At 46.1% G+C, this 17,500-nt stretch overlaps 1 protein-coding gene across 1 annotated transcript in view; it reads right to left on the minus strand.

The window, feature by feature from the left end:
• LOC143298092 (neuromedin U receptor homolog nmur-2-like) overlaps positions 1-17,500 on the minus strand; it is a 371,228-nt gene that overhangs the window by 80,100 nt on the left and 273,628 nt on the right. The window contains 1 exon segment of the mRNA XM_076610778.1: positions 13,165-13,414. Within this exon segment, the coding sequence (XP_076466893.1) occupies positions 13,165-13,414 (250 nt within the window).

Here is a 17,500-nt window from a genome sequence, read left to right on the forward strand (position 1 = left end):
TTCCCCGAGGACATTGTTCCTCTGGGTCTATGTCCCCCCAGTTCTATATTCCCCGAGGACATTGTTCCTCTGGGTCTATGTCCCCCCAGTTCTATATTCCCCGAGGACATTGTTCCTCTGGGTCTATGTCCCCCCAGTTCTATATTCCCCGAGGACATTGTTCCTCTGGGTCTATGTCCCCCCTACCTCCCCAGTTCTATATTCCCCGAGGACATTGTTCCTCTGGGTCTATGTGCCCCCAGTTCTATATTCCCTGAAGACATTGTTCGTCTGGGTCTATGTCCCCCCAGTTCTATATTCCCCGAGGACATTGTTCCTCTGGGTCTGTGTCCCCCCAGTTCTATATTCCCCGAGGACATTGTTCCTCTGGGTCTATGTCCTCCAGTTCTATATTCCCCGAGGACATTGTTCCTCTGGGTCTATGTCCTCCAGTTCTATATTCCCCGAGGACATTGTTCCTCTGGGTCTATGTCCTCCCAGTTCTATATTCTCCGAGGACATTGTTCCTCTGGGTCTATGTCTCCCCTACCCCCCCAGTTCTATATTCCCCGAGGACATTGTTCCTCTGGGTCTATGTCCCCCCCCCCCCCCAGTTCTATATTCCCCGAGGACATTGTTCCTCTGGGTCTATGTCCCCCCATACCCACCCAGTTCTATATTCCCCGAGGACATTGTTCCTCTGGGTCTATGTCCCCCCCATACCCCCCCAGTTCTATATTCCCCGAGGACATTGTTCCTCTGGGTCTGTGTCCCCCCAGTTCTATATTCCCCGAGGACATTGTTCCTCTGGGTCTATGTCCCCCCTACTCCCCCAGTTCTATATTCCCCGAGGACATTGTTCCTCTGGGTCTATGTGCCCCCAGTTCTATATTCCCCGAAGACATTGTTCGTCTGGGTCTATGTCCCCCCAGTTCTATATTCCCCGAGGACATTGTTCCTCTGGGTCTGTGTCCCCCCAGTTCTATATTCCCCGAGGACATTGTTCCTCTGGGTCTATGTCCTCCCAGGTCTATATTCCCCGAGGACATTGTTCCTCTGGGTCTATGTCCTCCAGTTCTATATTCCCCGAGGACATTGTTCCTCTGGGTCTATGTCCTCCCAGTTCTATATTCTCCGAGGACATTGTTCCTCTGGGTCTATGTGCCCCCCATACCCACCCAGTTCTATATTCCCCGAGGACATTGTTCCTCTGGGTCTGTGTCCCCCCTACCCCCCCAGTTCTATATTCCCCGAGGACATTGTTCCTCTTGGTCTATGTCCTCCCAGTTCTATATTCCCCGAGGACATTGTTCCTCTGGGTCTATGTGCCCCCAGTTCTATATTCCCCGAGGACATTGTTCCTCTGGGTCTATGTCCCCCCAGTTCTATATTCCCCGAGGACATTGTTCCTCTGGGTCTATGTTCCCCCAGTTCTATATTTCCCGAGGACATTGTTCCTCTGGATCTATGCCCCCCCCCCCCCCCCCCCAGGTCTATATTCCTTGTGACTCCCTATGTTGGTGGTGTGAGGGGGGAGATGGGGGACAGGGGGGGGGGAGGGGGGCAGGGAAGAGGAAAACAGAAAAGGTAGAAAACTTGAAAGCTACCAAAAAATGCATAACTAACATGCAATTACATTTAACAGTAACAATTCAATAATAATAATGATAATAATCAGAAACCATTAACACAATTCTGAAGTACATTAAAGGAATGTAGAAATAGGGCAACGAACTAATACCTGTGAAAGTTCGACTATAAGAAGCTCGTCAGAAATAACTTTACAAAAAACATCTGCAGAATAATTATTCTCTTTGAAATACTTGGGCAAGAAGGTACGTAACTGCTGACAGTGAAACAAACAATGATGCAAGCTGAACTGCTTACCACAGATGCATGTAACATTTTTACTACACTTTATCTTCAGCGCATCAAGTTTTATACGGAAGAAAGTAGAGGTTATTAATCTTGTATAGCAAGCTGATGGATTCGGTATCTTTTCTTTAATAATATTCTCCAGGAATAATGTTCCATTATGTTTTAAAAACTTTTCCTTCCATCGGTCATGAAATCGACCCCATGCTGATTTTTCTAACAAAGTGTATGCCTCTTTTACGGAAAGACGGACATGTATTTTTGTCGATTTTTCTGAATCTTGTGCTCCTCTTTTAGCTGCTTTATCAGCAGCTTCATTGCCGTGAATGCCTACATGAGAAGGCACCCAACAAAAACTGACCTCAGTCCCTTTAATCCTTAAACAATATACCAAATGATTTGCCTCAAAAACTAAGTCAGGTCTTGTTTCAAGGCTAAAACATTCTAGAGCATAAAGTACTGATTTGGAATCAATAAATAATGCTATTTTCGAGAAAACTATTTGATAGCTCACTAAGTAGTTCAGAGCTTGTATAATAGCAATTAGCTCAGCTGTGAATATGAAAAGATGTTTTCCAATAAAGTAATATTTGTCGACTTTAAAGGCAGGAATATAGAAAGCCGCACCAGCATTTTTGTCATCAAGAACAGATCAATCTGTAAATATATGGAGATAATTCTATTTTTCTGCTATATGAATTCTGGCAGTAGTTGTCGTGATATTGATGTTTTCCTCCTTTTTTGTTTCAGAATAAGTGATATCAAAATCTGCTTTGAACATTTCCCAAAAAGGAATAGGAGAATTATGTGGTTTTGCAGCTAACTCTTTCATGTTAACATCAGATTCTCTCAACAAATTTGAAACGTAAGTTGCAACTGTTTCTTGTGACGAAATGGCTTTAGCTCTTTTAGGAAAATCAATGTCAAGATCTTACTGTCAGTTCATCAGCAATGTGTGTGTGTGTGTGTGTGTGTGTGTGCGTTCGTGTGTGTGTGTGTGTGTGTGTGTGTGTGTGTGTGTGTGTGTGTGCGTTCGTGTGTGTGTGTGTGTGTGTGTGTGTGTGTGTGTGTGATGACCACCACGCAATGGTCCTACCCATATTGAACAAACAAAATTCACTTGCTGAATTCATGTTCTCTCTATCCTTCAAGCAACAATGCAATAGCCTCTGCTCATTATCGAAATTAACGAAAATTACGTGCTGAGTTCATCTCCTGAATCTGTGTGCGTGAGAGAGGGAGAGAGAGAGAGAGAGAGAGAGAGAGAGAGAGAGCCGTTTGTGGTCAAAACAGAAGCCACAGAGAGAGATCGCCTGTCAGAATGGCAAGTTCACGACTGCCGACCTGACTTCAGTCAACCGCTATGGTTGGGGAACATGTGTCTGAATAAGGCGCTCTGAAAAGTCACTCTCAACTCAAAGCGTCTTCACTACAGAGTCTACAGCTATTCCGTTTTTGAGTGTATCTAATTCAGATACAGATCCATGTGAGCATCGTACAGGAAAGTATGGCTCTAGGTGACGTTTTGAAACGGGTTGTCTCAAGCATACAATTCGCCGCATTTTGTATCAAATAAGAATCTAGTCTGTTTGGGGTTTCATACGTATCGAGGCGTGATTCCGATCAACTGAAAACGAACCCATCATTCATGCATAAAATCAGCCGCTTGATTTTCTCAACGGATTTACAAGAATCTAAGAAACAAACCCTGGAGCCCTCAGAGTGACTATTTCTCTAGTTTTACGGAACAAATCTCTTCTCAGAAGTAGGTTAATGGGTAAGCCAGGAGTCCACTTTTAAGTTTTTCGAGCACATACGGTGCAGCGTATGTGGATAATTCTGCACGCCTTGACGTCTTGCAACTGAAAGTGATTGTCTCATCTGTCTTCTCATTGGTTGTCACTTTCCATTGTCTCTCTTCTTCTCTTTGTCATCTGATTGACAGGAAAGGTCGATTTCACACACGACTTGTTTTAATCTGCCGCGCTGATAACGACTGGCTGGATGTTTTTGTGGTGACATTTCTATTGTCTTCAGTGCTCGTAAAGCAATTTGTTGCCGAATCTTTTAGCTGCAGGTCCAGATTACTGCCCTGCGTGTGCATGTGGTGAGGTTATCCCAGTGCAAAATATGAGAAGACAGACAGACAGAGAGACAGAGACAGAAAGAGACAGACATACAGACAGACAGACAGAGACTTGTTCGTATTGATGGAGTTAATCAGACAACATAAAAGGTCTGTAGAAGTCTATCCACAATCGTTTCACCAAATGGCCCCGGCAGTCAGCTCAATTCCACACCCACAGAGAACAAACACATTTCTGGACATCATAACAAGCGCCCTCAACAAGTACAGTAATACTGGGCTGATACACACACACGTTTATTCTACAAAAATAGTGTACTCTGTTCTTGCAGTTGAGAGAGAGACAAACAGACAGACAGACAGACAGACAGACAGACAGACAGAGACAGTTGGGAGCTGCCACAGAATACAATCTACATTCACATTCAGACTGCCAGAACTCCCTGCAGGTTTCGCACAACACCAAAACGACACACTGCTCGGCTTCACAACATGGCGACATTGGGTCAAGCCTTTTCATCCTGATGCACATGTCAGCATTAGGAAGATCAGTGTCCTGAAATCAAGCAGCTCGGGGTATTCCGTTCCCTGCCTGCAACTCCCTGGTGAAATTCAATTACAGGACGGATTTGACGTCTGGTAAAAAACATCCCCAAACAAACCATGAAGCCCTCGCCACATCTTGCTGTCAACCAGTCACACTGGGCCGACCTCTGTTGCCACAAAAAGTGTCTGGTTTGGTCCACTGGACACGGTGACACCAGGCGGTCAACCTGCTGAAGGGTTTGGGGTTGGTTTGGTTGGGTTGGGTTGTAGTTTGGTTTGGTATGTTTGTACTAGTTTGCTTTGTTTTGTTTTGTTTTGTTTATTAGTTTGGTTTGTTTGTAGTTTGGTTTGGTTTCGTTTGGTTTATTAGTTTGGCTTGGTTTACTAGTTTGGTTTGGTTTGGTTTATTAGTTTGGCTTGGTTTACTAGTTTGGTTTGGTTTGGTTTACTAGTTTGGTTTGGCTTGGTTTACTAGTTTGGTTTGGTTTGGTTTACTAGTTTGGTTTGGCTTGGTTTACTAGTTTGGTTTCGTTTGGTTTATTAGTTTGGCTTGGTTTACTAGTTTGGTTTGGTTTGGTTTATTAGTTTGGCTTGGTTTACTAGTTTGGTTTGGTTTGTTCTGGTTTGGTTGGTTTGGTTTGGGTGGTTTGGTTTGATTTGGTTGGTTTGTTTGTTCTAGTTTGCTTTGGGTGGTTTGTTCTGGTTTGGTTTGGTTTAGGTGGTTTGGCTGGTTTGTTCTTGTTTGGTTGGGTTGTTCTGGTTTGGTTTGGGTGGTTTGTTCTGGTTTGATTGGTTTGCTTTGGGTGGTTTGTTCTGGTTTGGGTGGCTTGTTCTGGTTTGGTTGGTTTGTTCTGGTTTGGTTGGGTTGTTCTGGTTTGGTTTGGGTGGTTTGTTCTGGTTTGATTGGTTTGCTTTGGGTGGTTTGTTCTGGTTTGGGTGGCTTGTTCTGGTTTGGTTGGGTTGTTCTGGAATGGTTTGGTTTGGTTGGGTTGTTCTGATTTGGTTGGGTTGTTCTGGTTTGGTTTGGCTGGGTTCTGGTTTGGTTGGGTTGTTCTGGTTTGGTTTGGGTGGTTTGTTCTGGTTTGGTTGGTTTGTTCTGCTATGCTTGCTCCACTACCCTCGTGAAATAAAAAGTTCGTTTCGTTTCGTTCCCCTCCTCCCCCCTCTCTTTCTCTCTCTCGAGCACGTGTACTTGTTTGCCAGTTAAGTCCATCTGTGTGGTATGCATGTGTGCGGACGAGCACGCTTGCGCGTGCGTGTGTAAGTGTGTGTGTGTGTGTGTGTGTGTGTGTGTGTGTGTGTCTGTCTGTCTGTCTGTCTGTCTGTCTATTTCTACGTCTGTGTGAAGCGAGAGAGAAAGAGAGAAGAAATGAATCAATGAACGGATGATGATTTATTCACACAGGCCTCAGTCCAGACAGAGAGAGATATGGGGACAGACGGACAAAGACTGAGAGAAAGAGACAGGTAGATAGACAGAGACAAAGACTGAGAGACAGAGACAAAGACTGAGAGACAGAGACAGACAGACATTCAGGGGTAAAGATAAGACAGTGACACAGAGAGAGATACAGAGGAAGAGACATATGCATTCCTTACACATGTTAGTGTAACACACACACACACACACACACACACACACACACACACACACACACACGCACAGTTCAAATAATTGAACTCAAGCTCAAATATTCATTCGTTCAGGTTTTCTGGCGTGCTGAAACAAGCGCTGGGAATGGAGTCCTTGACACGGGGCTCGCAGAGATAACCGATTCCCAGATGGAAAACGCTGCCCTGACATGGAGACCTTTTGGTGGTGTGCGGGATGTCACACACCGTACATCCACAGGCTGATGCCGAATCAATGCAAAGCGTGTGACTTGAGAGGCCACAGGGAGGTTCTGTGAAGTATCACTAACACGTTAGAACAGGGACCTCCTGCAGATGCTAACGGTTTGGGCAAGAGACTCCACACATGACGGCCACGTGCTGAGCACAGTGTGAAAGGTTCACAAGTATCGTCTGCCAGCCATCCTCAACCACACTCGTTCACGAAACGACTGCAGTTGTTTGAAATGAGTCTGCAGGAGGAGGGAAGAATTTTGATTAACGTGCCGTCAACCATACCGATGATTTCAACATTAGTTACAGTTTGTATAGGTTTTAAAATAAATAAATAAAAGATAACGACAAAACACAATATCATAAAATTTGGACACACAACTGTTGAGGTATAGAGTAAGGACAGCACAATGTTTCAAAACTCTCAGTTCCAAAATGCTTTCTTCACAGCAGGAGGTAATAAAAGACATTTTTTTTCTTGACGTAAAATGTGAGGGTGGTATAAAATGTACATTGGTGAAGTCTGCACTTTTCATGAAAAAAAAGCATTGTTTTCCACAAAAACTCACTCTGGGAGTCCCATTAGAATGTAAATGATAAATGAATAGGAGCCTCTTAGTCTACAAACTGCAGGGGAACTTACTTCAACTCGAGGGAAGTGTTGGGGGGTGGGGGGGGGGTGTCTGGCATGCCTTGTTACTGCTGTCTGTGTGTGTCTTGCTCCATGTATGGTGGATGTGTGGAAAAGATCAATCAAACAAACCTTTCCTCTGTTTCAACAGCCAGGGGTTCATTGGCACATTCACCACCAACCACCCTGTCAATCCGACTGTCTGTCACTCGCCACATGCACTGCCCCTCCCCCTTCCCCTGTCACTCGCCACATGCACTGCCCCTCCCCCTTCCCCTGTCACTCGCCACATGCACTGCCCCTCCCCCTTCCCCTGTCACTCGCCACATGCACTGCCCCTCCCCCTTCCCCTGTCACTCGCCACATGCACTGCCCCTCCCCCTCCCCCTGTCACTCGCCACATGCACTGCCCCTCCCCCTTCCCCTGTCACTCGCCACATGCACTGCCCCTCCCCCTTCCCCTGTCACTCGCCACATGCACTGCCCCTCCCCCTTCCCCTGTCACTCGCCACATGTACTGCCCCTCCCCCTTCCCCTGTCACTCGCCACATGCACTGCCCCTCCCCCTTCCCCTGTCACTCGCCACATGCACTGCCCCTCCCCCTTTCCCTGTCACTCGCCACATGTACTGCCCCTCCCCCTTCCCCTGTCACTCGCCACATGTACTGCCCCTCCCCCTTCCCCTGTCACTCGCCACATGTACTGCCCCTCCCCCTTCCCCTGTCACTCGCCACATGCACTGCCCCTCCCCTTCCCCTGTCACTCGCCACATGTACTGCCCCTCCCCCTTCCCCTGTCACTCGCCACATACACTGCCCCTCCCCCTTCCCCTGTCACTCGCCACGTGTACTGCCCCTCCCCTTCCCCTGTCACTCGCCACATGTACTGCCCCTCCCCCTTCCCCTGTCACTCGCCACATGTACTGCCCCTCCCCCTTCCCCTGTCACTCGCCACATGCACTGCCCCTCCCCCTTCCCCTGTCACTCGCCACATGCACTGCCCCTCCCCCTCCCCCTGTCACTCGCCACATGCACTGCCCCTCCCCCTTCCCCTGTCACTCGCCACATGCACTGCCCCTCCCCCTTCCCCTGTCACTCGCCACATGTACTGCCCCTCCCCCTTCCCCTGTCACTCGCCACATGCACTGCCCCTCCCCCTTCCCCTGTCACTCGCCACATGCACTGCCCCTCCCCCTTTCCCTGTCACTCGCCACATGTACTGCCCCTCCCCCTTCCCCTGTCACTCGCCACATGTACTGCCCCTCCCCCTTCCCCTGTCACTCGCCACATGCACTGCCCCTCCCCCTTCCCCTGTCACTCGCCACATGTACTGCCCCTCCCCCTCCCCCTGTCACTCGCCACATGCACTGCCCCTCCCCCTTCCCCTGTCACTCGCCACATGTACTGCCCCTCCCCCTTCCCCTGTCACTCGCCACATGTACTGCCCCTCCCCCTTCCCCTGTCACTCGCCACATGTACTGCCGCCACATGCACTGCCCCTCCCCCTTCCCCTGTCACTCGCCACATGTACTGCCCCTCCCCCTTCCCCTGTCACTCACGACAGTTTCACTGTCCAGTACACATTGACCTCCTTCTGATGGACTAAAATAACTCTTTTCTCCTCCCCCTTCCATGCCAAAGCCTTCTTGTTTCCTTTCCTGCAGTTCATTCATTTTGTTTGTTACTGTGTTTCACACAATTTTCATACCAAACACACACACACACACACACACACACACACACAAGCAGCAGAAGACCATCAACAATCCAGATGAAGTCGATGTGGGGGGGTGGGGGGGGGAGAGCAGTGAACTACTGGGATGGAGAGAGGGAGGGAGAGGGGAGGATGCTAAAAGACCAGACAATGATTTCACATTCTGACTGCATTGCACATGACACAATGATACACACAGCTGTTCTGTTGAACGTGGACGTTAGTCTGACGTGGGGCCAGTTAACCGTCAGATACATTCAACGAGAGACAAGTGTTCTGGATCTATAAATAGATGGACAGTGTATTTCTTTCTTTAATTCTTTCTTCGTAATCTCCTTCTGTTCCCACTACTTTCCACGAATAAAGCATGACGGGTTTTCTTTCTCCCACCCTTATTACATTATCTTTATTTTTTTCATGTGGAGCACGTGTTTTGGAACGTCACACACACACACACACACACACACACACACACACACACACACACAGGGACCTTGCCTGAAGAAGCTGTTTTTACAGCGAAAAATTGCTGCTCTTTGAAAAACAACAACACATTTTAAAGACATGCAGAACCTACTGTTGTTGATATTTTAAAAATATTTTACCGGTCTTGGTATTTACCTCAGTGCTTTCTACAAGGAGTGGAGCCCGGGACACCAAGAGAGTGTGAACTATATATATATATATTTTTTTTTTCTTCTTCTTCTTTTCTCTTGCTTACAAGAAAGCCTATAAAATTCTAATTTCTCAAACGTCGAGTTGCCTCTCTTTATACAATGAAAATCCTACCTTTGGTCTACATAATTTGGCTTCAGATGTGGTTGAAGTACATGAACAAAGACATCATTGCTGATTGCAGATGAACAAAGGAACGAAACGTGAAATGCATACATGCATATATATTTGGATAAATGGAGAAAAAAGACCCAATTCGATTAATGCATTCCGTGTTTTTGTTGTCAATGAGATAGTGTTGTTTCATTTTCTGTTTGTTTGACAAACTGCTGGCGTTTCTAAGCGATTTCGTTTTTTCTATCCAAGAAATACACTAGTTGAAGGAATTACTTTCAAAAGAAGATTGCAAGTTTCTAACATAAATTTGAAACGCGCTACACTCTTTGCCCACTTCCTTAACTTTTTTGTTGTTATTTATGGAGAGAGAGAGAGAGAGAGAGAGAGAGAGAGAGAGAGAGAGTTATGTGTGTGTGTGTGTGCGCATGCGTGTGTATGTATACATACATATATACATACACACATGCACACACACGCACACACAAACACACACACACACACACACACACACACACATATATATATATATAACGAAATCTATCTTCAACCGGTAAAAAGGCTGGCAGCACATCAAAAGCCAACACACGGTCATGAAAACGTCATTAATGCTGTCCATCTCTCCCACAGTCATCATCACCACACGTGCAACACTTGAGATAGCCAGCCTCACCACTAATCTCTTCAGCACAGCTGAACTGGGCCTTGCGCTAGAAATAGCATCTCTTCCGCTCAATGTATCACTTCCAGATAAACCCACTAACGCCCACCCCCCCACACTTCCACCCCCCATAACCCCCCACCCCCTACAACCTCCGCCCCCCCCCCCAATAAAGTGTATATCATATAATTAAAGTAATATTTAAAATATTTTAATTGACTAAATAATAATTTTTTTTTTTAAAGAAAAGAAAAAAAGGAAAGAAACAATGAAATTCTTTAAAATCAAATGTGCACAATTTAAACAAGTGCACTTGTACAAAGAAAAACAAATATATATATATATATATATATATATATATATATATATACATATATATATATATATATATTATTTCAAAAAGGGAATGACGAAGAATAGGAGAAAAACAAAAGGCAAACTACAAAACAAAGTGCTTATACTTTTTAGCAGAGAACGCTAAACAACCACAGGTGCTGCAGGCAAAGCCTGAAGACTTCAGACGCTATTCCTGCAGGGGGCGGGGGGATTGGGGGGGGGGGGGGGGCACGTTAGGACCCGTAGCATTGCGGACTGAAGAGATCACACCTCGCACCACTTCCGCGGGCCGTGAAACTCGATACTTACAATGTGTGTGAGTGCCACATCACGTGAAGTGCCTTCAGACCAATGGATGTGAACATCAGTTCCACACCACATGAAGTGCCTTCAGACCAATGGATGTGAACATCTGTTCCACACCACGTGAAGTGCCTTCAGACCAATGGATGTGAACATCTGTTCCACACCACGTGAAGTGCCTTCAGACCAATGGATGTGAACAACACTTCCACATCACGTGAAGTGCCTTCAGACCAATGGATGTGAACAACACTTCCACATCACGTGAAGTGCCTTCAGACCAATGGATGTGAACAACACTTCCACAGCACGTGAAGTGCCTTCAGACCAATGGATGTGAACAACACTTCCACATCACGTGAAGTGCCTTCAGACCAATGGATGTGAACAACACTTCCACATCACGTGAAGTGCCTTCAGACCAATGGATGTGAACATCTGTTCCACACCACGTGAAGTGCCTTCAGACCAATGGATGTGAACATCTGTTCCACATCACGTGAAGTGCCTTCAGACCAATGGATGTGAACATCTGTTCCACACCACGTGAAGTGCCTTCAGACCAATGGATGTGAACAACACTTCCACATCACGTGAAGTGCCTTCAGACCAATGGATGTGAACATCTGTTCCACACCACGTGAAGTGCCTTCAGACCAATGGATGTGAACATCTGTTCCACACCACGTGAAGTGCCTTCAGACCAATGGATGTGAACATCAGTTCCACACCACGTGAAGTGCCTTCAGACCAATGGATGTGAACATCTGTTCCACACCACGTGAAGTGCCTTCAGACCAATGGATGTGAACATCTGTTCCACACCACATGAAGTGCCTTCAGACCAATGGATGTGAACATCTGTTCCACACCACATGAAGTGCCTTCAGACCAATGGATGTGAACATCTGTTCCACACCACGTGAAGTGCCTTCAGACCAATGGATGTGAACATCTGTTCCACATCACGTGAAGTGCCTTCAGACCAATGGATGTGAACATCTGTTCCACATCACGTGAAGTGCCTTCAGACCAATGGATGTGAACATCACTTCCACACCACGCGAAGTGCCTTCAGACCAATGGATGTGAACAACACTTCCACATCACGTGAAGTGCCTTCAGACCAATGGATGTGAACATCTGTTCCACACCACATTAAGTGCCTTCAGACCAATGGATGTGAACAACACTTCCACATCACGTGAAGTGCCTTCAGACCAATGGATGTGAACAACACTTCCACAGCACGTGAAGTGCCTTCAGACCAATGGATGTGAACAACACTTCCACATCACGTGAAGTGCCTTCAGACCAATGGATGTGAACAACACTTCCACATCACGTGAAGTGCCTTCAGACCAATGGATGTGAACAACACTTCCACAGCACGTGAAGTGCCTTCAGACCAATGGATGTGAACAACACTTCCACAGCACGTGAAGTGCCTTCAGACCAATGGATGTGAACAACACTTCCACATCACGTGAAGTGCCTTCAGACCAATGGATGTGAACAACACTTCCACATCACGTGAAGTGCCTTCAGACCAATGGATGTGAACAACACTTCCACATCACGTGAAGTGCCTTCAGACCAATGGATGTGAACAACACTTCCACATCACGTGAAGTGCCTCCAGACCAATGGATGTGAACATCAGTTCCACATCACGTGAAGTGCCTTCAGACCAATGGATGTGAACATCTGTTCCACATCACGTGAAGTGCCTTCAGACCAATGGATGTGAACATCTGTTCCACATCACGTGAAGTGCCTTCAGACCAATGGATGTGAACATCTCACAGTTTGTCCCACTCCCAAAAAATACCGGTCTTCCATAAATCGCTATGGAAAGGATAGGATACTGCCTGCCCATGCACACACACACACACACACACACACACACACACACACACACACACGCAGACACTCATAGAGAGAGACAGAGACCTAGACACACAGGTGCACATACAGACGGACGAAGAGACAGACCAAGCAAGGGGTAGTGTTGCAGACAGTCGGGAAAGTGGAGGTCCAGCAGCTGAACGACAGCAGTGTGGTGTGTCCAGCGCTGAACGACAGCAGTGTGGTGTGTCCAGCGCTGAACGACGCGGAAAGGGAAGGGGGGGGGGGGGCAGTGTGTGATTGAGAGAATGAGAAAAATCAGAGAGAAAGACAGACAGAGAGAGAGAGAGAGAGACAAGATAAGGACGAAGAAGAATACGACTGCGAGAGACTGATACATATAATGTATATTTCCTGAAACAAACACGTCTTGTCTTCTTTTGTCACACACACACACACACACACACACACACACACACACACACACACACACACACACACACACACACATAAACACCACACACCAACACACACACACACACACAACCACACACAGCACATGAACGAATCACCCAGTCTAGATGGCCTTGCGGGCCTTGGTGGCTGCCTGGACAGCCCGCTTGTTCTTCTTGTGGTCCGTGTCCTTCTGGGCTGCGGACAGCGACAGGCCGATGAGCACGTACATGACGCTGATCACCAGCATGGGCACGAGGAAGAAGGCGAAGGAGGAGAACTGGAAGAGGTACAGCGTGTCCGCACGCCACTCCTGGGGGATGGTGCACAGCAAGGCGGCCTCCAGGTCCTGGTGTGGCGTCATCAGCATCATTATCATCATCGTCATCGTCGTCGTCATCATCGCCGTCATCATCGTCATCATTGTCATCATCATCACCATTATCGCCATCATCATCATCGCCACCATCATCATCGTCGTCGTCACCATGATCACCAACATTATCACCACCACCACCACCACCACCATCATCATCATCATCATCATCACCACCACCACCACAACCATCAATACCGTCATCGTCGTCGTCGTCGTCATCATCACCAGCACCATCATCATTATCATCGTCGTCGTTATCAAAGTTTGTCAAAAAAAAACCCAAACGTTCGAGGAATGTGGCGCTGGAGCTCGTGTTGCATCTGTGGAGGTCAGGCAGTTCGTTTGTTCTTTCGTTTCACGTCTGTCCACAATTATGAATGAGGAGAAAATCCACCAGCACCCTTTCCCCACCCCACACACACTGCTTTCCCTCATTCCCTGCATAAAGAATGAGTATGAACAAAATAAAACCACAAACTATTCAACCCGTTAGATTATAACAAAGCAATGGGGCTCATAACTGAACTGTTTCAGACAGAAGCTGATTGCCATAAAAACGTTTCCATTGAAACATGGAACTTCAGTTTATTCTTTTTGTAAATGATCGAGGAAAAGATTTTCAGCTGTTCAAATTCATAGATGATATACATGAAGTTAATTATATTACCACAAATGTAATAATAATAATAATAATAATAATGACATTTATATTGCGTTGAATTTTGTGCAGAGACAAATCAAAGCGCTTTCGCGTCATTCATTCACACGCATGCATAGCTCTAAACCTGGAGAAACTGAAGACAAGAAAGAGGCAGGGGAGGGATGCTATCATGGAAAGAGGTGGGTTTTAAGGCCAGACTTAAAAGAGCTGAGTGCGGAGACCTGACGAAGCGAAAGAGGACGTTAATTCCAATTACAAGGTCCAGAGACAGAGAAAGAACGGCGGCCAACAGCGGAGTGTTTGAATCTGGGTGTGCGAAAACAGAGTGGATCCGAAGCCGATCGTAGAGAGCGAGATGGAATGCAGAAGTGAAGGCAGCCACAGATATAGGAAGGGGCAGATCTGTGAATACATTTATAACATAGAGTGCTTATCTTGTACTTTATTATGTGTGAGACCAGGGCCGCTGGACTTCGAACGTCCAAACTTTTGCTGCTGCAAAGTCGGTATTCATGGCGCGGGCGTGGAGGTCTGACAACGAACGACAGGACTTCTCACAATTTGTTCTTGACAACGCCTTCGTTCTTACTTAGAAAGGGATTTTCCCGAACAAGTTGCCATATGCGCTTGCTTGTCAGCTACTGCACGGAGTGAAGTTTACACTTGGTTTGTTCAGCCTGGAGTTCATTGGTTTGTTGTGTCCGAGAGCATCACTGACACGTGTGATTGTGTGGTTATGTTTTGATGCACCAGTGTGTGTGTGTGTGTGTGTGTGTGTGTGTGTGTGTGTGATATTATAATTTGTATGTATCATGTTTCTTTTTGTGTACTTTAATGAAAGACACAATAGAAATAAACTATTATTATTATTATTATCATTATTATTATTACTATTATCATTATTATTATCATTGTTGTTGTTGTTGTTGATTATGTTGTTGTTGTTATTATTATTATTATTATTATTAGTAGTAGTAGTAGTAGTAGTAGTAGTAGTAGTAGTAGTAGTATTGTTGTTGTTATTATTATTATTATTATTATTGTCAATTTCATTATCATCATAAATCATCATCATCATCATCATACACCTCTAGAAGGTGCATTCTAGTTGACTAAAGTGCTTAACAAAAATAAACGCCCCATTTGTCTAACAAAGTCTGGGCGTACAGGGTGTAGTCTAGCGAAATCGCTGGAGTAAATTTCAGCTGTTTTAGTCTGCGTGTGGAGTCGGACTTCGTCAAAGTCTTCCGCCATGAATACCAACTTTCGATGGATTGTCTCGGACAGCACGTAGTCCGGACTTTTCCGTTTACACCCGCCCCATGAATACGACCCCGGGAGTCAGTGGAGATGTTGCAAAAGAGGAGTGATGTGCTCAGATCTTTTCTTTCTGAGGACGAGTCGGGCAGCAGAGTTTTGTACGCGCTGAAGGGACTGAATGGATGAAGCAGGCAAACCAGACAATAGATAATTACGGTGGTCAAGGCGAGAGAGAATGAGAGAAACGACAAGTCTAGATGTTGAATCGGTGAACAGAATGGAACTGATGCGCCGCACGTTGACAGTAGCAGGACTGACATGTCTGACTGATAAACCTTTTCATGGACAGTGTGTTGTCAAGGACAACGCCGAGGTTCCTGACTGAGCTGGAAAGTGGGATGGATGTACTGCCAAGTTTGATTGTGTCAGTTACGATGGAAGAGAGTTTTTGTTTAGTTCCTATGTTTATTGCTTCAGTTTTGTCCGCGTTCAATTGTAACTCATTTAGAGTCATCCAGTTTTGAATGACCAGGAAGCAGTCGGATGTTTCTTGCAAGAGCGAGGACAATTTTTCAGGGGCATCACTCTTCTGGAGTTGAGTGTCATCAGCACAAGAATGATGACAGACATTAGGGAGCATTTCCTCATACCACTCTGGGCTTCCAATTCCACTTTCAATTTTGTGTATGAGGTTCACTGAGTGCGTTAGAATCATTGCATGTTGGTTTCCAGGCATATGGATAGATGATAGCCGCTGGAGGGCATGTGTCACAGGTTCAACTTCCATCGTTAGGCTGAAGGTTGTGACTTTGTAGGCAACATTCTCTTCCCTAATTGTTTTTTCCATTTTATTTCGCAGTGAATCCCAACCGGAGTGCATGAAAGAGATCAGAGGCAGGCCGAGAGGAATTTAATGGTGAAGCGGGAGAGTCAGACAGGAAACGGAAGGAGACGATGGTGACTGAGCAGTGGAGGACAGTGGGAAGGCACAGAAAGTTCCGGGAGTTGAGACAGGTGTGGGAGGGGTGGAAAGCAAACCAGAGTCAATCACGGGGGATACACCACAGTTTGGAACAGTGTCAGAGAGGACAGTGTCACGGGAAGTAAAGGAGTCATCTTGAACATAAATGTTGAGGTTGTCAGTGACAGTCACAGCAACAGCAGGGCTGACATCGGAGACAGGGCGATCAATGCTGGGGACAGAGCCCCACAAACGGCGAAGTCTGCCCGCTCTGGTTCCTCTCTTTGTCTTTGCTCTGCCGATGCCCAGGCTGATGATGCGCTGTGTCGTGTCATCGTGTCGTCGGAATTGTTTTTGCCCTGATATATTTGACAGCAACGCTCTGATGTAATTGACGTTCACCATGGTGACAGTAGCAGTGCGAGAGCAGAGGTCGGACGGTAAGAGAGGGCAGGGCACGTGAAAAACGGAGAGTATCGTTGACAGGACGAAGATGGTCGCTGATGCGATAACGAAGGTAAGGTGCGTAGAATTCATTTATGTCAGTTTGTAAATCAAAACACTGATATGACGAATATTAATTATCGAATTGTTCCAAAAAGGAAATAAAATGGATAAAACTGTTCCGACCTTAGGTGTCCTGAAAAAACGACGCACACACACACATACAAAATTGTCCAGATCAAAAGAGGGGAACCACAGTATCACACACACAGGCAGAGACCAACAGTGCAGTCAATGGGAACAAAGCCAGGTGGAAGTCACTTTGGAAATAAATTTTGTTTCCATTGGATCTAGTCGCAGTCATTATTTGACTGGCGAGCCTTCTGTTTTTGTAATGTTCTTTTTTCTGGAAGAAAACAATCAATGCCCCCCCCCCCCCACCACCCCTCCCCAAGCTGTAGTTAGCATTACCTTGAACAGGGTCAGATTCCTGGATCAGTTTGATATCGCTGTCAAATCATCATTGCCAGATTTGTCATCGTCACCATCAACATTATTATTATCATTATAGACAATGCTGCCGTCGTTATCATCATCATCATTGTCAATGTCGTCGTCGTCATCATCATCATCATCACCATTGTCATTTTTTTGTTGTCATTATCATCATTATGATAATCTTCCTTCACAACAGTAACTACTGTCGCATCTAATTTGGCCATCAACATGG

Source organism: Babylonia areolata, chromosome 23 (assembly GCF_041734735.1).
Source record: "Babylonia areolata isolate BAREFJ2019XMU chromosome 23, ASM4173473v1, whole genome shotgun sequence".
Lineage (NCBI taxonomy): Eukaryota > Metazoa > Mollusca > Gastropoda > Neogastropoda > Buccinidae > Babylonia > Babylonia areolata.